The sequence below is a fragment of the Gymnogyps californianus genome, chromosome 5 (assembly GCF_018139145.2).
Source record: "Gymnogyps californianus isolate 813 chromosome 5, ASM1813914v2, whole genome shotgun sequence".
Taxonomy (NCBI): domain Eukaryota; kingdom Metazoa; phylum Chordata; class Aves; order Accipitriformes; family Cathartidae; genus Gymnogyps; species Gymnogyps californianus.
In genome coordinates, this window is record NC_059475.1 from 10,521,068 (window position 1) to 10,543,148 (window position 22,081).

Here is a 22,081-nt window from a genome sequence, read left to right on the forward strand (position 1 = left end):
CCACATACATACTAACATAAGAACAAATATTAACAGTATTCAGCCTGCTCCAATAATTTAGCCATTTCCTTTCATTTCCACAGGTCTTTCTCTCCCCACTGCACAATGTGACTGCTTTTAAGTCCCTGCTTATTTTAAGCATTTGCCTTATGATTCTGAATCATACTGAGAAAACTGTGTAATAGAGGAAATCAAGCCTCCTGACTTCAGATTCTTGAATTCCATCCAAGTTAGGTGCCTAAAACAGTAAGTGTAACTATTTGTGTCCCTAGACATGCAGTTCTGGGATAATTTCATCAGGAATGAAGGAAAGGATGAGCTATCGAGTTTCATAAGGATAAAAATATTCAACTATATGATGCTGGCTTGAATCTGGATTAAGGCTGACATGATACATAATAGTGGCTAAGTACTGAATCATTTTCACTTAACTGGTAAATCAGGTATTTGTTGATTAAAACAAGAATATCACAACTACTTTCTGACACCCCTGGTGGTAGACTGAATTGCTGTTTCTACAGCAGAGATAGGGCATACACAGAGGATGTAGTGGAAACTCCTACCATATGAGGCAAGGGCAATTTAAGATTTCATGTTCTTTCTTGTATTGGGTTTGCGTGGCAACATTTTGGTAGTGGGAGGGCTACAGGGGTGGTGGCTTCTGTGAGAACCTGCTAGAAGCTTCTCCTATGTCCGACAAAGCCAATGCCAGCTGGCTCCAAGACAGACCTGCTGCCGGCCAAGGCCGAGAAAATCAGCGATGGTGGTAGTGCCTCTCGGATAACATATTTAAGGATAAAAAAAATCCAAACTGTGCAACAGCAGCCAGAGAGAGGAGTGAGAATATGTGAGAGAAACAACTCCGCAGACACCAAGGTCAGTGAAGAAGGAGGGGGAGGAGGTGCTCCAGGTGCCGCAGCAGAGATTCCCCTCCAGCCCATGGTGAAGACCATGGTGAGGCAGGCTGTCCCCCTGCAGCCCATGGAGGTCCACAGTGGAGCAGATATCCACCTGCAGCCCGTGGAGGACCCCACGACAGAGCAGGTGGACGCCCGAAGGAGGCTGTGACCCCATGGGAAGCCCGCACTGGAGCAGGCTCCTGGCAGGACCTGTGGCCCCGTGGAGAGAGGAGTCCGCGCTGGGGTAGGTTTGCTGGCAGGGCTTGTGACCCTGTGGAGGACCCACACTGGAGCAGTCTGTTCCCGGAGGACTGCACCCCATGGAAAGGACTCATGCTGGAGCAGTTTGTGAAGAACTGTAGCCTGTGGGAAGGACTCACGTTGGAGAAGTTTGTGGAGGACTGTCTCCCGTGGGAGGGACCCCACGCTGGAGCAGGGGAAGAGTGTGAGGAGTCCTCCCCCTGAGGAGGAAGGAGTGGCAGAGATAACGTGTGATGAACTGACGGCAAGCCCCATTCCCGTCCCCCTGGGCCGCTGTCGGGGAGGAGGTAGAGAATTTGGGAGTAAAGTTAAGCCCGAGAAGAAGGGAGGGGTGGGGGAAGGTGTTTTTAAGATTTGGTTTCATTTCTCATTATCCTACTCTGATTTGACTGGTAATAAATTAAATTTATCTTTTCCCCCCAAGTCTAGTCTGTTTTGCCCATGACGGTAATTGGTGAGTGATCTCTCCCTGTCTTTATCTCGACCCATGAGCCTTTCGTTATATTCTCTCTCCCCTGTCCAGCTGCGGAGGGGAGTGATAGAGTGGCTTTGGTGGGCACCTGGTGTCCAGCCAGGGTCAACCCACCACAATTCTACATCCCAGAAAATTGTAAACAAGTGGTGGTTTTAATTTTTTCATTTCAAAGAATCTTATGGTAAGTTCATACTTCAGTTTATTCATACGCTCGTAAAGAAGCAAAAGAGGCCTTGCCTCTTCATGTCAGGATATTAATTTTTCGTGATAGTGGCTACAGAATTACCATCCTGAAAGGTATAACAATTCAATTAGAATGAAATTAAAGGCTTCTGGTAATAATCACTACACTTGCAGTTAATGGATATAACTGAATCAAGAGTAAAAAAGTCCAATTCACCCTACCTAGAGCCCATGGCTCTAACCATTCCAGTTTTATTCAGTGCATTAATGTGTTGGAACTTTTGCTTTCACCAATTAGTCACGGTTTCTCCTGCTTCTCATAGTAAGAATAAAAGCTGCTCAAAGCTGTCATTGTTCCACATTCCAGAAGAGACAGTTGCATAATTACTAATTATCTATCAGTGAGTCATATTTGTTGCAGAGCCAGGAAAGCCAAAGTGAATGTCAACTCTGCACTGAAGAAAAGTACTAAGATAACATTAAGGAAGAAAGCATTTATAAATATCTTGAAAGTGGAAGCAGGGTTAAATTTAGTTCAAGATGGCAGAGAAGCAGCTCACAGTTTGGTTAAGTAACCTTTAACTTGCAGTCATCTGCAGACAGAAAGGAGGACAGAGTTGTCTGAAGAAGCTCTGAAGAATACTCTAGAAGAGAGCAAGAGAACCTAGAATTTAAAGTGGTGAGACCTGTCAACCTTTGCTTCTAAATTTATGATGGTACAGCACATATTAAAAGTAAGAGCAGACAATTCATATCAGCTCCACTGGAACTATTTTACAGTTTCTAGAGATTTACTCAAACACAGAGCGAATGTCACCAGGCTAGACAAAATAAATTGCACATACTTCAGCACAAAAAGATTGACAAACAGCAAGAATACACTTTAAAGCAATTCACTTACATTTCTCCAGAGCAGCCATTCTTTGGTGACTTTTCTTCATTTCTGTTTTAAAGTCTGCTCAGCAGATTGTGAAATATGTAAAAATATTATGAAAAGTTATACTTTCCAACTCTGTGCAGGGTACTTCTCAGATCCAAGTTACCTCTATAAACCCTTGTTTTTGAACAACATACGGTGTAATACTGTACTATGAAGAAAGGTCAAAATGTTTAACAGCACAAGACATGTAAGGGATAACATCTTAAAACTTGTTTTTATTCCTTGCTTCCAATTTTGAATCAACTAGAGACCAACAAAACCCATCTATATTTGGTATTTTAAGTCTTCAAGTCAAGTAAAGGAAAGGTTATGCTTTAAAGCTGGTAGACCCCAAACCACAGCTTACAGGTGATGCATGATCTCCACAACTGTGCTCTTGATAAGAGGAGGAAGAATCCATGAAATCTGAAGATTCCAAGAAATTAAGGTTAAAAAACAAAAAACCAAGCCATTTTGGTGATGCACTAACTTAATGCTACCTTTTCCTCCCTCACCACAAAATGCAGGTGCTACAAATAGCTGTAGTTGCTTGCAATTCCTTGAAATGTTAATCCAAAAGCTACTGCAAAACTACAGTGCCCTTTTAAACCATATAAGAAAGCACCCATCTATTTAAGTAAATTTGAAACTAATACTAGAAATGAACAGGCAATGACAGCGAGGAGAAAACTAGCTGACATACAAGAAAGTCACCATGACCAAGCATAACTCACCATGTGTTTTGATATCACCCCATGAAGGTTTAGATTGTGGGGGTTTTGTTTGTTGTTTTTCTGTTTTGTGATTGTGAAGGTTTTTCTGGTTTGTTTTTTAAAATGCAGTATTAGTCATTAACTTGATTTTCAAAGTTTCTCACAAAGGAAAGAGCATGTTCATGTATATTAAGATGGCATTTACACTATCCAGTTATTTTCTACAAATTAGACTAAAAATGTGCAAAAATACAATAAACACTGTAACAACACTTTCAAGGGATTTGTTTATTTTTGGTTTACAAACAAAGGCACCCAATATTTCTGTTTATATCTTATAAAAGCTCAGGGATTTAGCATTTGTTTCCAAACATCTGTTCCTACAGCAGAGAAAAACATTACAGGAAAATGTAATTTTTTTCCTGGTCCCAAATTTAAATACCAGTAACTGTTAAGTGATCATGTTGTTTCAGACTGCTCTTCTTCCTATTTAGCCAACTGGAGTACCTCCTGTAACTTGCTAGTCAGTACAGCGAGTCTAGCTTACTGTATCAAAATATAGTTCCAGTATATTTTTGATCAACATCCATTATGTGCAAACACTGGTATGAAGAACTGCAAGAGAACAGGGTTCTGATATGGAAAGAACTCCAGTAGTTTCAGATAGAATTTCGCAGACTGACCACAGGAAGTGACAAAACTAATGTAATAAATGTGACACTGAATCTATTGTCAGATAAACAGGATGACTGATGAATTTGTGTAAGATACCAATAGTGCACAGAACCACGGTCTCCAAAGAGGGAAAAAATTTGGGTTTCTAAATTGGCAAATGTTTAAAGAGTAGAGGTTAAATATCCTTATGTTTAAAGTAATCCTTTTCTTCGTTATATATTGAAAAGAATAGATTTCTAAGCAGTGTTTTGGACCAGAAATAATCAGTTCATTGGCTTCATAGTTCTCAGTATTAACAAATCAACATTAAAAGTATCACATATAATAGTTATAAACAACCAAAATTCATAAGTGAATTGCTTCACAGAATCATTTTCAGAATATGATGTATTTGTCTTTTGCAAACTTCAGCCACATGCCAACATGGGACAAGGGGTGTCATTGGATAGTAGGCACCTCTGAAAAAAAGTCTACAATGCAGGAAAGCTTAAGCATACTTTCAGGTCTAGTAAGGTACTCGGGGAGGCAACTAAAAATGTAATACACCTAATGTATTTGTTAAAGTGTAACATCTTCAATCACAGAAGCCATAATTTATTTTCAGCCACAGTCAGAGGTCTCTCACACAAGGTGTGGTCCTAGACCATTTAGGCTTTTCATCACTAGCTTTATATATACACAGGTAATTTTAAAAAGGAATTACAGGTTAACTACTTACTACAGAATATTTAGCTTCAACAAGGAAGCCATTATCTTTTCAAAATGAGATATACACCTGCACGAAAGGTGTTCTCTTTAAAGTAAGAGTTTTCACAAGAATAGCAAAATAAGTTCTTTACATACTTAATTCAAATAGGACAAAAAACTACCAAGGGCAAGTATAATGTAGCTCTTGTGTAATTAAGTCATTATTTGCCTTTCCAAGCAGATTCAAGAACATATTCATCAGCATAAACTGATTTTAATGAACAAACACTGGGCAAGGGTGCTGGTCAGTGCATCAAGTAGAGGAACATTACAGTGTTCTCAGATAGAATTCTGTGCAACCAAAATTTAAAGGGATCTTCATGTATTGCCTTAAACAAGGATTCAATCTTTTCTTACAACTTGCTATTTTTACAAATGTTTTCCCTACTGAAACAAAGTAACATGCAGAAAAAATAGATTTCTTCAGATTTAAATCTAATAATTTAAGTTAAAAGATAGATGGAAGAATTGTCAACATACTTTCATTTTGAAGCAAGGTGCATCTTGCTTTGCTTGCCCAGTGAAATGAGAGGTTTTACTGGGGCAGGGATGAGAAAGCGTGCTTATGCATTGGTGTTGTCCATGCATCAAATTTCATAGCTCAGAAATTTAAAAAATTATTAATTCATGAAGTATTTGCTAACATTGCTTAGAATTAAAAACAGGTATATCTCTTAATGAAAGCCTGCAGTTTGTCCAACTACTATTACCAGTAATATAAATAGCAACTAAGCGTAATAAATTTCTTTCAAATACATTTACCTTTTGAAGTCAGAAGTGTAACAATCAAGTGCTGGCTCTGTGTTCCCAATAAAAATCATTAAAAAAAGAGGACGCTCAATGACTTTATTTTTGCCCCCCTCAGGGTTACATTTCCTTTTATCTACTCAATGATAGGATCAATTCTGCTTTCAGAGAAGCAAATTGTTCATGCTGACATAAATGCAAGTTGGATGCAGCCAGTTTCGAGCACAGAACTGAATCACTGAGTGCATTCTGAAGACCAGATCGGACAAAAGGCCTTTCAGTAATTAAGGAAGGTTGGCTTTTTTTTTTTTTCCTTTTTTCTTTTAAAGCAAAGTAGGCACAATTGTTGCATCCCTACTTTGAGAAGAAGGGAAGAAGTGGCAAAAAGTAAAGACAAATTACAAAAGTCGTCAGTTTTTTTCAGGAGATCCACCATCATTTATACACTTTTGCAACTTGCAAAACCCTTTGTAACTTAGAATAATTTCAAATAAATAGGTCTACAGCAACTAGCAACTACTAAGTCAATATTTATCTTGCTCAATGTGGAGTAAAACTTAAAAGAAAAAAATCATGTTAAGGCAGATTTCAGTCAAACACGTTCCAAATTGCACAGTTATGTTGGTCAGTGGTCTAAAATGTTTTCCCCAGGTCAAAGAGTTAAAGTTATTTAAATGCTTGTCTAATGCCAATTCAACCTGGCACTTGACCATTTTATTTTCTCTGTTTCCAGGAAGATACACAACTAACATTACATATACCATACCGTGCATTTCGCACTCCAATTTAAGATGAAATTATGCTTTTACAAAATGTGAGATGACTACATGTTACAGGCTTTGTGCACTTAGACCACCATATGCATAGATGTCCTAATGCTAAATTCTCTTCTTCAGTATCTCATAGTACTGGAGGCTCTGAAGTAGGAAAGGAACTTGTAACACAGACTAACCACAAAATACCAGATATTTCTTGCCATTTGTGATCTTGCAATAAAGATACGCCAGATCAGGATCACAAGAACTGTATTGAAGCCATAGCGTATATTCCGTAACCTAAGGAAAAAAAAAAAGGAAATAATTAAAAGCCAAGGTACCAACACTTACAGGAAAAAAGAACAGTCTAAAAATTAACTTCTAATGCAGAATTTAATTTGTTCAGCTATTCATCTCAAGATACATTATGAGTGGTATTAAGTGAATGACGGAAGTAAACTGATAAGTGAAAGACCAAACAGAGACGGCTTTTCCATAGTTCACTGCTGAAAAGTGGAACACATGAAAACTAAGGAACAGAGCCAGCCCTGTAGCTAACCACACGTACTTCTACTTTATAGCTGCTTGATAAAAACCTCTTAAAGCCAAGGTCATGCACACGGTAACTTACCCATAGAAGGCTGCCATCCTCCCCAAAAATAAGGAAATATTTAACACTATAAACTCCCCTCCTCCCCTCCACGTCTTTAAAACTTCATATATATGTAGAAGTAACTTCAACTGCCACTGACAAAAAAAAAAAACCCACATCATAGGATTTTCCAGCCACAGAGCCCGAAGTCTTCACTGCAATTTTAAACTCATTCCTTCTCAGGGAACTATATTTAAAGATTAGGAGAAACTAAGTGTCCTTTTAGGGCAACTGACTTTTAGCAATCTTCTCACATGTAAAGAATGAAACTTCAAGACAAACAGCAAACAGAATTTGCTCAGATTTCTTAGAAACAGAGCAATCTCTTTGGTTCAGTAAATCATGACAATTTGTATTTTAAAGGCAGCTCTTTTTAAGGAAATACTCTCTGCCCTTATCTTGTTTTACAGGTAGGCTGAGTGTTACTATAGCCAAACCTTCCTCTACATACCTTATTTGTAGAAAAAACAGTCTAAATTTCTGTATTACAGAAGTAAAGCCCGCTTTTCTATTTGAGGAAAAATTCTACTCAGCAGTTTCCTAGAGAAGCCAGGTTCCCTAGGCTGCCACATCCGGTTAAGTGGCACTTAACCAGTGTACTCCTCCAAGTCCAAGTTAACAAGTAGACTTTAGTGGACTCCTCAAGTTCAGATTAGTTAAAAGTTAAGAGCTAGATGGTAACAGAAGAGATCAGCTTAATACCTCAGAGTAAATATATATTAGAATCTAAACCTCTTGCAAAATAATCCACTTACAAACTGAGAGCTGGGGGCAACCAGATACTGTTCCAACACAAGACTATTTCTCATGTTATTTTTGGTACAATCCTTTGTACAAAGAATGGCAACTGTGCAACTCCTATGCATTTTTAACAGCATCTAAATAAAAAAAAAAAATCAGAAGGGGACACCTCTTCAGCTATCCCCACCATTATCAAAGATTACCATCTTTCAAAAGCATATTTGAGATTGTAACATATCATGCCAGTCCACTCTACACCTGCAAATTCTTGTCTTTAGAGGAATGACACAAGTAATGACCTAGACCACTTTGTGCTATCAGGACAGCAGATGTGAAGTAGTATTGCAGAACAAGATTAATCACTTTTATTTCACTCTTTAAAGAGACAAATCAAAAAGTCTACAACTGTCTTTATGAATCAGCCAAGAACAAAACAAGGGCAACTGTGCCAGTAAAATTCTAGACAGTAACAATGTGTTCAAATTGGAGGAGTTAAGCCACAGATAAAAGGCTAAGAAAAGTCATCTTAGAACACCAACATCAAAGTTTCCTACTCTGAGGTGGAGAGTCCATGCCTGTTTACTCGCCTGCTTCAAAAGATCACATCCGCAGAAGAAACAGCTATTGTTCTATTAAATCTCCTTAACTGAACAAGCCATTCTGACCTTGTGTTACTGTGTACCTTTTTACCTTCCAAAAGATACTTGGGTAAAATCAGAAACCTGGATTACAGTATACACTGCCCATCAGAGCTACAACCATAATCCCAGATTAATACCATTAACTATTAACACTGAGAGCAACTCAGGAGCAACAAATAGAACAAGAAAGATGACATCTGACTTCTTTAGAAAACGCTTCAGACCACTGGACTGGAACAGAAGAATTCTGGAGGACCTGAACAGATGCTATAAAGAACACTTAAGTCATAACATGGAAAAGCAAAACTTGACAAGGGCAGGAAAACACAGAAAATATAAACAGAGAAAAAAAAAAATTCATACTTACTTATTCAAGTGTTTCCTAGCTGCAGGGAGGCCAGACATTTCTTCATTCAGCACATATTTCTTCGTTCCCATGCAGTAATTTTCCATGTATTCTGCCCAATGTAGTTGTCGAACATCAAAATTAAACGTCTGCATAAAATAAAAGCATTCACTGTTAGTTACCTAAAAATTCACCTGCTATATATAATAATTTAAAGGAAAAGAATAAATGCCTTTATACCAGATAATTCCAATTTGTCTTTGATGCAAAAAGTTATCTTGTCCTTAATCATAAGAACGATCCAGATTTAGATCCCATTTCTGACTCAACCACCAGCTTCTTATACCATCTCTTCCAAATTTCAACCATTTCATGCCTTATTTTTCCTCCTCAGCAGTAGTATTCTTCCCTCCACTTCCAAGCACACTGCTTTCCCATTTCATCTGTCTGTAAGGAATTCCACTCTAGAAATAACTATTTTCTATTATGTTGTTTCCTTTTAAGCAACAAAATAATTCTAATATGCTATAGAATAAACACTGCTCTGTGCCAAGTTCACTGTTTAATGAATGCAGAGTTCTTTTAGCTGTGCTTATAGTTGTACAACTATATTTTAAAGAGAACCATGTGAATATCTTCCTCAGGAGACGAAGTTACTACAGTAAATTCACAACTCAAATTTTTCACTGATGTATTGATTTCCTGTCATGGTTTAACCCCAGCCAGCAGCTAAGCACCACGCAGCCACTCCCTCACTGCCCCCCCTCCACTCCCAGCGGGATGGGGAGGAGAATCGGGAAAGAAGGTACAACTCATGGGGTCAGATAAGAACAGTTTAAAAACTAAAGTAAAATATAATACTAACAATAATAATAATGAAATATAATTATAATAATAATAATAGTAATAATTGTAATGAAAAGGAATATAACAAAAAAAGAAGGGGGGGGGGAACAGTGATGCACAATGCAATTGCTCACCACCCGCTGACTGATGCCCCAGCAGCGATCCGCCCCTCCTGGCCAACTCCCCCCTGTTTATATACTGGGCATGATGTTCTATGGTATGGAATAGCCCTTTGGCTAGTTCAGCTCAGCTGTCCTGGCTCTGCTCCCTCCCAGCTTCTTGTATACCTGCTTGCTGGCAGAGCATGGCAAACTGAAAAATCCTTAACTTAGGATAAGCGCTACTGAGCAACAACTAAAACATCAGTGTGTTATCAACATTATTCTCACACTAAATCCAAAACACAGCACTGTACCAGCTACTAGGAAGAAAATTAACTCTATCCCAGCCGAAACCAGGACATTTCCTCATCTCAAGATTCTACAATAACAGCTGTTTTAGTCCTAATAAATACCAAGATTTTCCTAGCAGGTTTTTAACGCTGCCAGTTTTATTTCAGGTAAAAGAATAAGCAAGATTATTATATGAACAAGAGACGAGTAACCAGTTTTGTGCAGTGAAACTGTATTCAGTTTTAAAAGTTGTTATACATACACTAAATCCCCAAGTCCATGCTTCCCAAACAAGCTGCTCAACAGCATGGCAGCTGTGTTGTAAGGTATGATGAAAAATAAACCCTCCCAGCGAGTATTTGTAATTTAGCACTGTTTGCAAGTTAAAGGCCAGCATGTAGTTCTAGTCATGATATAAAATACATACATGCTAAACAGCCTTCTAGCACTGGTAAGTTATCAGACTCTCTCAATTAAACTTTATTTTCCGTAATATATCATCATAGCAAGACTGTAAACGTAAAGAAAGTGAAGTTTCAACTGTTATTTCAACTAGTTCTTTATTGCTGTGTGCACATCTTATTGAAAATTTGGCTATTTCAAAATACTAACAGTCAAAAGCTCTGGGTTTATTTTGTTTTTTAAACTTCTGAACTCAAGTTGCTGGGAGAGGGCAAGAGGGGGGAAGGGATGGAAATCCCTTCCACACAAGAATCACCAAAAGCTATTCTATTGCCTACTTTCAGACAGTTTATTTAGAAGTTTGGCAGCTTTTCTCCAACTTCACTATAGAACTAGATTCTGGAAAACACTTGAATAGGGAAGACATCTTAAAGATGATGAAACTGTTCCAAATGCATAAGGGAATCCGTGTTTTTAAAACTGTAACTGGTGATTTTTATCCTGCTGAATATTAACCAACAAAACCATAGCATAAAGGAAGTTTAAACTCGGGGGGGGGGGGGGCAGAAATTTCTCAGCTGCAATACTTCTTTATGTATCTTCCTGTGAGACATACGGGGGCAGGGGGGAAGAGAGAACAACTCCATTCCACTACAGCTTCACTATTGCACAAATATATTTTCAAAAAATTGGAATGAATCCAGTAAGATTTGTGTAACTTTTCCCAGCCATATAAGGGGTGGGGAGGTGGGAATCTGGCAGCACAGACACACATGCAGGAAACTAAGGTAGCTTCGATCAATACTAGTCACCAGGGTGAACCAGCTAGCCACATCCAGGTTGTACTGGGTTTGCGTGGCAACATTTCGGTAGCAGGGGGGCTAAAGGGGTGGCTTCTGTGAGAATCTGCTAGAAGTTTCCCCTATATCTGACAAAGCCAACGCCAGCTGGCTCCAAGACAGACCTGCCGCTGCCCAAGGCCAAGCCAATCAGCAATGGCAGTGCCTCTGGGATAACATATTTAAGGATAAAAAAAAACAAACCAAACCGCACAACTGCAGCTGGAGAGAGGAGTGAGAATATGTGAGAGAAACAACTCCGCAGACACCAAGGTCAGTGAAGAAGGAGGGGGAGGAGGTGCTCCAGGTGCCGCAGCAGAGATTCCCCTCCAGCCCATGGTGAAGACCATGGTGAGGCAGGCTGTCCCCGTGCAGCCCATGGAGGTCCACAGTGGAGCAGATATCCACCTGCAGCCCGTGGAGGACCCCACGACAGAGCAGGTGGATGCCCGAAGGAGGCTGTGACCCTGTGGGAAGCCCAGGCTGGAGCAGGTTTGCTGGCAGGACTTGTGACCCCATGGGGAACCCGCACTGGAGCAGCCTGTTCCTGAAGGACTGCACCCCATGGAAGCAACCCACGCTGGAGCAGTTCATGAAGAACTGTAGCCTGTAGGAAGGACTCACATTGGAGAAGTTTGTGGAGAACTGTCTCCCATGGGAGGGACCGCACACTGGAGCAGGGGAAGAGTGTGAGGAGTCCTCCCCCTGAGGAGGAAGGAGCGGCAGAGATAACGTGTGATGAACTGACTGCAACTCCCCATTCCCCAGTGCCACTCAGGGGGAGGAGGTAGAGAAATCGGGAGTAAAGTTAAGCCTGGGAAGAAAGGAGGGGTGCGAGGAAGGTGTTTTTCAGATTTGGTTTTATTTCTCATTATCCTACTCTGATTTGACTGGTAATAAATTAAACTAATTGCCCCAAGTCTAGTCTGTTTTGCCTGTGACTGTAATGGGTGAGTGATCTCTCCGTCCTTATCTTGGCCCATGAGCCTTTCGTTATACTTTCTCCCCCTGTCCAGTTGAGGAGAGGGAATGATGGAACGGATTGGCAGGCACCTGGCATCCAGCCAGGGTCAACCCACCAGTCCTTTTTGGCACCTGAACAGGGGCATGAGGAATTCAAGATAAGTATAGTAATTGAAAGAGGTAACAGGTAAAACGTGGACTGAACACAGCTAGAGAGGAAAGAGTGGAATGATTGTAGGGAATTTATGTTGTTGTAATGGTGGTGAAGGGATGAGGGGTGGATTGTGTGTAAATTGTCCACTTTTGTTTGGTTTTGTGATGATGTTATTTTGATGTGGGGAATTCTTTTTGTTGATGCAAGTAACATTTGTGTGATGAATGTGCATTACAATGATAATTCTTAAATATGTGATTCACAGAGGTAAGGGGTGGAATGTATTGGGTTTGCATGGCAACATTTTGGTAGCAGGAGGGCTACAGGGGTGGCTTCTATGAGAACCTGCTAGAAGCTTCCCCCATTTCCAATGGAGCTGGCTGGCATTGGCTCTAAGACATACCTGTCACTGCCCAGGCCAAGCCCATCAGCGATGGCAGTAGCACCTCTAGAACAACATATTTAACAAGGGGGAAAAGTTACTGTGCAACAGCAACTTCAGCCAGAGAGAGGAGTGAGAATACGTGAGAGAAAGAACTCTGCAGACACCAAGGTCAGTGAAGAAGGAGGGGAGGAGGTGCTCCAGGTGCCGCAGCAGAGATTCCCCTCCAGCCCATAGTGAAGACCACAGTGAGGCAGGCTGTCCCCCTGCAGCCCATGGAGGTCCACAGTGGAGCAGATATCCACCTGCAGCCCGTGGAGGACCCCACGACAGAGCAGGTGGATGCCCGAAGGAGACTGTGACCCTGTGGGAAGCCTGCACTGGAGCAGGCTCCTGGCAGGACCTGTGGACCCATGGAGAAAAAGGAGCCCAGGCTGGAGCAGGTTTGCTGGCAGGACTTGTGACCCCATGGGGGACCCGCACTGGAGCAGTCTGTTCCTGAAGGACTGCACCCCATGGAAGCAACCCACGCTGGAGCAGTTTGTGAAGAACTGTAGCCTGTGGGAAGGACTCACATTGGAGAAGTTTGTGGAGGACTGTCTCCCGTGGGAGGGACCCCACGCTGGAGCAGGGGAAGAGTGTGAGGAGGAAGGAGTAGCAGAAACAACCTGTGATGAACTGACTGCAACTCCCCATTCCCCAGTGCCACTCAGGGAGAGGAGGTAGAGAAATCGGGAGTAAAGTTAAGCCTGGGAAGAAAGGAGAGGTGTGAGGAAGGTGTTTTTCAGATTTGGTTTTATTTCTCATTATCCTACTCTGATTTGACTGGTAATAAATTAAATTTATCTTTTCCCCCCAAGTCTAGTCTGTTTTGCCCATGACTGTAATTGGTGAATGACCTCTCCCTGTCTTCATCTCAACCCATGAGCCTTTCGTTGTATTTTCTCTCCCCTGTCCAGTTGAGGAGGGGGAGTGATAGAGCAGCTTTGGTGGGCACCTGGTGTCCAGCCAGAGTCAACCCACCTCACAGCTGTGGTAAACATGGCACAAAAATAGAGGTTCACATAGATGGGTCAACAACACACAGTGGGAAGACTCAGATTTTTCCTTTGAGCTCTTTCATTCACTCTTACTCAGACCCTGCACTCAACAAGTTTTCATTTTTCCTCAACTACCTTCAGGACTTTTCTGTCATCCTGCTTGTTACACTTTTCCCCCCTGCATGGGGCAGTTTTAGTCACATAGCAAAGCTGTGCTTCAGAAAAGTGAGAGAATTTACACTTACGTTTCTTTGAATATACGTGGCGCCCTGGCCAAAGCATAAAAAGAGTATATAAAAGTTGTTACTAGTTTAAAAACAAGCAAAAAAGTCCCTCAAAACTCACCTCCCGTTCCTCAGAAAAAGAGATGGTGGTCAAGAAGTAAAGCCTTGTTTTATTCATGATGTAGGTAAAATTGTAACAGTTTGGCCACTTGGTTGGTATATGGGCAACACCAGATCACATGATCAGGCCACTCCAAAGACAATCATCTTTTATATGAGGCCTCCTTCAAGGGGCTCCTGCCCTTCCTCATCTCTGATCATCCCATCACTGATCTAGTTTATAACACAGCCCTGGCAGAACTGAAAGGATGTGACAGGAATCTCCAGCACTGATTTAGTACTAGGGTTAGCTCCACATTACAGGAAGTAGCATTACCAGCTTGTGTCCTTATTCAATCTTAAATAAATGAGCTTATATTTCACTTTCAGTCTCCATGCCCACATCATACAGCTACTTGCCTTTTTGTCTTCGGGGTTTAGCTGGTTCATTAGCATAGTCATATTTTCAGTATTCCAGATCCAAGAATTGCTTGTAAAGTATTCTAATAACATCATGGCCTTATGAAGACGTGTTATTGTTTTCATCATCCTACAGTCCAAGGCATGGAATGTACAGGTTACAGTGGTAAAGATTAGTTCAAACAAGAAAAACAGTAAGATTGTAAATTTTTTACCCTCCAACCCCACACCCCTATGTTAACATATCCCATCTTGCTCTGTACCCAAAGCATGTTATATTAGATCAACAGGATATTTCTGCATATTATTAAAGTGGACTTTGGCTGTCCAATCTTTATATAGAATCAGAAATTATAGGACAGTCCTTTTTCCCTAATCCTACTTCCCAGTGCAGTAGTAAGTTTCTTCCCTAAAAAAAAGGAGGAGATGGTAAAATGTTGTCTTCTGTCGGTAACTTAGTTTAGGACACAGAACACTTCACTTCAGCAGACTGGAATATCTAGCTGTGCTGAACAATTTGACTTGATGAAAGAGTCAAATTGCACAGTACAGAACATATGCACGTGACAACTTCAAGCAAGGGAGTAAGTTTCCCTGATCTTCCTGCACAGTGTGCAAGACCAGATCTCTGTAACAAAACAAAATTGGTTTGTTATAGCCACTAAGAGATCAAGGCTTAAAACCACCAGAAATATGGCTTAGCCCCTTAACCCTACTGCTTCTGCAGCAAAGGGCAGAAAAATATTTAAGGGCACAGACAGACCATAGTAGGTCCTGCTAGTTAGGTGATCAGTTCTATGCTACTTCAAAATATGCAGAAATACCTTCCATCACCCCTTATTATGCAGAGGAAGCAACTCTACAAAACCATCACTTGGAGTACAGAGAAATTATGTTATAAGGATCAATTTGGGCAAGTTTCTCTTTGATAGACCATCTGAAGTGGACACAAAAAATGTGAGTCATCCAGTCTCTCAGATGCAAAGTTCCCACATTTATGACAAGAAAATTGTTTGAAGTGTTACAGTGCTAGAGATGGTCACTCAATCTTAATAAGTACTAACTAGTACCACGTAACCTAATGCTATTAAATTCCTGCTTTGGGTGCTCAAAGTATTTCCATCTCACAGAGCTGCTTCCAATTTGATCCTTATAGCAGGACATACTGATCATTTTAAGCACAGAGTGAGAAAGGGGAGGGGAAGGCAAAGAAAGAACAACCCAGCACTAAAAGGAAATAGCTTTCTGAAGGTAAGTTTTCTTCAATAAAGTTCACAGAAGCAATAAAAACTACTGATTTTTCTCTGAAAGCTGCCTTGATGCATTCATACATGTAGAAGGGATATAGCACATTGTCCCAGAAACTCTTCTAAAGAAAGTATTTTGCATTGCAGTAATGTTCCCTACTGTCACTAATGGCTGGCATCTCAGCATCTAAGGGAGTATCAAAATTGCCTCTTTTTCTTCTCATGAAATGGAGTAATATAAATTGCAGAGACCACTGAAAAAGTAGAGTATCTCTAAAGCGCAAACAGCACAAATATTTTTCCTTAAACCCCACAGGAACCTATCAGAGTAATTCAGAGTTGTATTCAAATTTTAGACCACCAGCTAATTTTATTAGTAGACATTTCTAGATGCTTTCAAACACCTATTTACAGTTGCACCCGTTGGGCAGGGTGGCAACAGTGGGAGCTGAGCTGAATCAGAGTTCTTCCGATTCAAAAATAATTAGGAATACAGACTGTGCATCCAAAGCATATCCTGTGCTAACAAGACTGAACTGAATATAAAAAAGCATATTAGTTAAGTCAAAAAATTCAGAAAAGAACTTGAAACTTGGAAAGCAAAGATCTCACCGATCAGATAAGCCAGAAAGACCTCATAGCAAAATGGCCTGGATAAAAATAGTGCCAAACAGGACACAATGACTAAGTGTTTAGACTTTTTGCAGAGGTCTGTCCATTGACAGTATTAAGATTATTTAACTTAGTTGACTTGCCCTTTTGTGCCTCCCCAATTTGTGTTCTTATGCTAAGCTGGAAGAGCAGCTGAGTTTTAGTTAGAGTGCTTAGACTGCTACAGTTTAAGAAAACTTGTGCCCCTGCAAAATATTAAATGGTGCAAATGAATATCTGATTAGACAAGTGTAGATTTTGAGCTTGTTACTGGCCACTGACATTGGTTTTCACTCTTTTCTGTAAAGAAAAACTAAACTAAATTTAAACTCATGTAAAGACTAACCTCTGCTGGGAATTTTGCTGTCTCTGCTTATGGATATGGTTTTAGAGCATAGCTAAGCTGATTTTAAAAAGTTTTAAAAAAATCCAGTGGCTAAAAAGAGTTCTTCTACCTTAGCTGCAGATTTTTTCCATCCCTCCAACTCAAACTGGACTTAGTGACTAGCCACAGAACCAGCTGATTCAATTCATCAGTGGAAAACTGTTTTTTTTTTTCTTTGTAGGATTGGTTTCTTGATATATCAGCCAAAAGAATCAAATGTCTTCACATTCTCTCAACTGCTAGATCAATTACAAAGTTGGCAGAAGAGGACCAACTTTCTTGGTGACAGCTTGTTAGTTTGCACTACATCAACACAAAAATACACTTTTTTTTGAGAAGAAAAAGAAGTGTGGTGACAGCCTCTCATTCAGAGATGTCAGCAATGAGTGTCATTTAGGGGACACTTGTGCAGCTCTGGCAGACTAAGTTTTACAACTTCAATGGCACCATATTCCCCCTGCAAATGGGAATACACAGACTCAAAGAGCATGAATACACATAATGGAACTTTATCTCTCAACCTGAAGTTTTGAAATATACGCTTCACAGATTGCTCCAGAGATAGCCACTGGATACAAGTCATAAATACCAAATTCATATATAACCAGTCAGTATAATATCAAGCATTGCATCACACGTTCTTCATAAGCTGAAGACGGAAAAAAGTCAGACCTGCTGATCATCGTAAAGAACTGAACATTAGCAGCAGTCAGCAAGTCAGCGTGACAGCATGCAAGACTTTCACCTAGATACTAGGTAGAATTTTACCTCTACTAGACAGTCCTTACTGCCATTAACACAAAATACATTACAACAGTTTGAGAAGCACATCACAGGAATTAAAAGTTTTAAGCAATAGTTAATTCAATTATCCATAAGTTAGGTGGGCATGTTTCTATACCAGACAATTGAAAGCAACCTGGTTAAGGCTATGACTGCATTTTGAAGAAGTCTTACACACAACCTATTGTCTCCAGGCTAAAGACAGTTCTGATGCTAAATACAGCCTGATCCTTCAGTGGATCTACACGCTGCCAACATGCAAGTCTCTGCATAAGCATTAGAGAGTTAATTATATTTAAAAAAAAAATTTCCTCTAAAATACATAAAACAAGCTTTCAGATTTGTCTTTGTTCAGATTTTCATTCGGCTGTAAATTTTGAAGTGTAAGGCATACTACTGGAATCCTTATCTTTCCAGCAGCTCTGTGGTTCCTTTAAGTGCACAACTTAAAAGTGCTTCCAAGAGGATGCTAAGGAATATCACCACTATTTATGTAATTGCACAATGCTATAACAGCCTTTAGTATAAAGTATCAAATCTTCATTATGCCAATCCTTATTGTACATGTTCTTTCTATAAGATTTGGAAGAAATATTATATGCATTATTTTTTCCTTCCCTTTCCTTAACTGTTAACATTATCAGAGAATTGTTAAATTCAAGAACCTTCAACTAGATGCAAAAACAGCAAAAAGATTTCCATCTCACTGAAAACACTGCTTCCACAAGTGAGGTGCAAAAGAATGATTTCATACTGCAGAAAGATTTCAACAGATAAGTTCTCAAAAAACCCTGAACAGGAAATTTTTTTTTTATTATGAACATAATCCTTTAGTTCTGAAGGGTCATAGGCCTGATCTATTTCTTCCACTTGTTAAAAATTTCTCATTCAGTTGCAGTACAATATCCTGACAGTATGACAACAGTGCAGTTAAACCTACACAGTAATTTCATTGCTTAGTTTTTCCTACATTGTACACAGTAAAGACCTCAGAAGCGTATTCAGACTCAGCACAGAGAGGGCAGGCTATTGACCACATGAAGTTAAGTTAGCACAGTATTTGAATTTTCTTGTCCTTATTTTACTACATTTTTACTATATTGCTCAAGTTTTTCTGCTAACTGTGGTGGAAAAAGTCACATTTTAGATTAAGCCAGCCCTTCTTCACTCAGAACAGCATTATATTGAGTTTAAGAATCTCCAATAATGTTTCCAAGGCTTTAGAAGTTTCCTAGTACATGCTACCTGGTAATTAAAACCATTCTGTCAACTGGACAGAATGACCACAGCAACACTAGTACATCCCTATACCATGACTGTCTCCAGCCCATCAGTTAAAGCAGCTTTCAAAGTACTTTGAGCCAGAAGATTAGAAAAAAGTAGAAGAGTAAAGATCTGTCTCAAATTTCTTCTATTCTTAAACAACACATGAAGCACATGGAACACATTAGGATTTAACACTGCATGTCTTGCTTGCATCTATATATTTATTTGCTTCTACTGCTCCTATTGCAGGCTCCTATTTTTTAAATGCTTAAAAAAAAAAGCACTATATAATGAAAGCTATATTCCTGCACATGGGCTGGGTATCAAACTTAAAAGCTTTTCTTTCAAGTGTATTTGAGTAACCTTAGTGACTGAACAATACCTTGTTTTAGTTGCATCTCCCATCTTTCCTCCAAACTGGAAATCTTGTGCACGATAGGAAACTCACCCACCCACTGTTATATTAAACTAATTAGGAATACTGATATCAGTAATACTTCACAGGCTAGAAAATACATATTTAATGTCACCAATTGTACTAGTACCGATTGAAGTTCTAAATTCCATCTTTGGACATCAAGCAAGAACTCCAGGAAAAGTAAAAACAAGATTCAACATTCCCAGCGTTATAAAACTGCTAAGAGTATTCTAAATAACATGATTTTTCACAGCCTTGTTTTACTCCCACTGGTCAAATACTTAAAACACTAGATACCTTTTAAAGACTGACAAGGTTCTGGCAGAATTACTTCCTAACCATTTGAAAGCCAGTAGGTTGGCATTTTAGTATAACTATTTTTAGTGAGTGATGAAGCCTTCACATCTGTCAGGGAATTTCTATCAATTTTTATTAAGAATAACTTAAAATTGCAAAAGAACCTAAAAGCTAGGAACTTGTACATCCAATATCTTCTTTTGATTTGAAAGGCTTACATCTTTTTTATGTGGGAAGATTACTATACAGGCACAGCCTCCTGCCACTACTGTTGCTGTGCATATTACACTGTTGAGTAGACTTGGAACAACAGAACCCAATGCAGTTTAGAAGTTTTCTCCTACAAACCACTAACATGGCTTCCTTCTACTGATCCAGTGCCAAGTCTGTTCTAGAACTTTTCCCCTCCTAAGACAGACCTAGACTACAGGACAATAAATGAATACTCACTTGTGTTAATACACTGTCACCACAGTGGAGATTTTATAGAGTCTGAAGACAAATACTTTTGAACATATAATACATGCAATGAGTTAAGATCATATGGCCTGGCAAATCTGAAACAAATTGAAGTGACACCTTATATTCCTTCTATATAATTTAGTTTAGCCTATTTAGCAGAGCTATGCCATTTTCACCACTTAAGAAGTCAGGCAGATACTAGTGTAAATATTATAAACTGAATGGAATGTTGAGATGATGCAAACCAACATATCAGATCAAGTTGTATCATCTACAGGAATAGCCCACAATTATTAACTCCGTCTCCCATTCCATTCTCAGTTTATAATAGCAACAACAATCTTAATGCAAGCCACTTCCTAGAGTTTAACGACTGACTAGGATTCTGATCCGAGACATATCTTGGACAGCACTGTTGAGCCAGTCATTAATCTCTGCAAAATGCAGCCACTGCATTGTTATTGCTTATAGTTAGTAAATCTAGACAGTGTCCATGCCATGTCTTCTTCACAAGTCTCCACCACCTTACCAGGAAGATTTTTTAGCCCTGTCCTTCTTACCATGGTTTATGACCTGTCAATCTGAGCAAAAGATCATGCAAAAATACAGGCACTGTATGGCTGACTGCAATCCAATATTGATACAACAGGGGGTTGGATTGTAAACTAAAGTTAGGGTGCCTTACTGCACTTCCTAACGGATTTATCTTGAAATTCAAATTAATGTGGTATCCTGTAGGAAAAAATAAGGATCAACATATTTTGAATATTTATTATTCAAGAACAAACAGCACTTGCTAGATCTTGTAATTCTGTTTACCTTGACTACTCAAACCCCCAAACTATCCAACAAACACATCCTCATTTTTGCGAGAAAGTTCAAGTCACTTTGAATTCAAGGACCTGTTCTCAGGAAAAAAAGGCTGAGTTTTAGTCACAAAGCATTCAGAGGAAGAAAAAAAAATTTAAAAAATAATCAATATACATCATGGTGTAAGCATAGCTTTGTTTAAGAGTCAGAGGAACAGACAAGACAGACCTAGTGACCATTACCTTGGACTTCTTCCAGTAATCCTGAGGTACATATCATACAGGAATGCTGGGGCCTTATGGCTTACAGCAATCCAGTAATGATATAAAAGGTGATTGGAAGTTAGATTTACATTGGGCCGTCTGAAGGCCTGTTCGAGAGGATTCCTCTTGAAAGTAGAAATTACATGGTATTCTGAGAAAGAAAAGTTGCATAACAGCTTTGATAATAACCATGTAAAATTTAATGGTTTTCAAAGTACATTACAGTGTACAATATTTACATCAGTATGTTATTTAAATAACCACCCTAACTCTTCTACAATCCACAGAAACTAAAACAAAGTCATAAGCTTTTAACCTAAAATACCATTGAACTGGTTCTTTTTATAATCAAGAGGTCTTTTATGCCTTCATCTTCAGTATCATATTTTATTGTAGCATCTCTCTTTCTGTTCCTCTTCCCTACCTTAGAAGTTGTTGGTTTCAAAAATTCACAGCAATTTCAGTTTATATAGCATGTAAAGCCATTTAAAGTCATCTATGTTTCATGAAGAAGGCTATTCTGATCTCTTGTGTGAAGAATAATTTAAAAACAGACTGAGGACTTTGCAAGCATCTTTGCAAGCATTTCAAATGACATTTTTAACAACTTATCCATATTTAAGCATTAAGAAAAAAGTGGTTAGGATTGGACTCCATGTGAAACTCCAGCTGACACCTGAAAATTCTGTACATGACAGATAGGCAGGATCAGTGTCTTAAGAAGTTATGTTGAAATTCACCTCTCCTTTTAAATAGTCTCATAACTTTATGCTGCTGTTTATAAACAGTGTTTGAATACCCCAATTCAAACTGGGATATGAATGAAGTCAGCAATTTTCCAAGTTTGGCTGAAGCAATAACGTTTATAAATACAGATACATATAAAATGGGCAAAAGCAAGTAAAAAGCATGAAGAAAGCAGTAAAAAGAAATAAAATAGATTTAAGTACTGAAGTTAACTGAAAGAAAAAAAAAAATAAATCT

At 39.2% G+C, this 22,081-nt stretch overlaps 1 protein-coding gene across 2 annotated transcripts in view; it reads right to left on the reverse strand.

Moving 5' to 3' along the window:
• Positions 1 to 3,724: 3,724 nt before the first annotated feature.
• FAR1 (fatty acyl-CoA reductase 1) overlaps positions 3,725 to 22,081 on the reverse strand; it is a 43,744-nt gene continuing 25,387 nt past the window's right edge. For both annotated transcript variants that reach the window (XM_050897302.1, XM_050897301.1), the window contains exons 9-12: positions 21,077 to 21,248; positions 14,516 to 14,645; positions 8,776 to 8,903; positions 3,725 to 6,674 (exon numbers count right to left, since the gene is read on the reverse strand). In XM_050897302.1, coding sequence (XP_050753259.1) covers positions 6,512 to 6,674; positions 8,776 to 8,903; positions 14,516 to 14,645; positions 21,077 to 21,248 — 593 coding nt within the window. In that variant the 3' untranslated portion in view covers positions 3,725 to 6,511. The remainder of the gene's footprint in view (positions 6,675 to 8,775; positions 8,904 to 14,515; positions 14,646 to 21,076; positions 21,249 to 22,081) is intronic.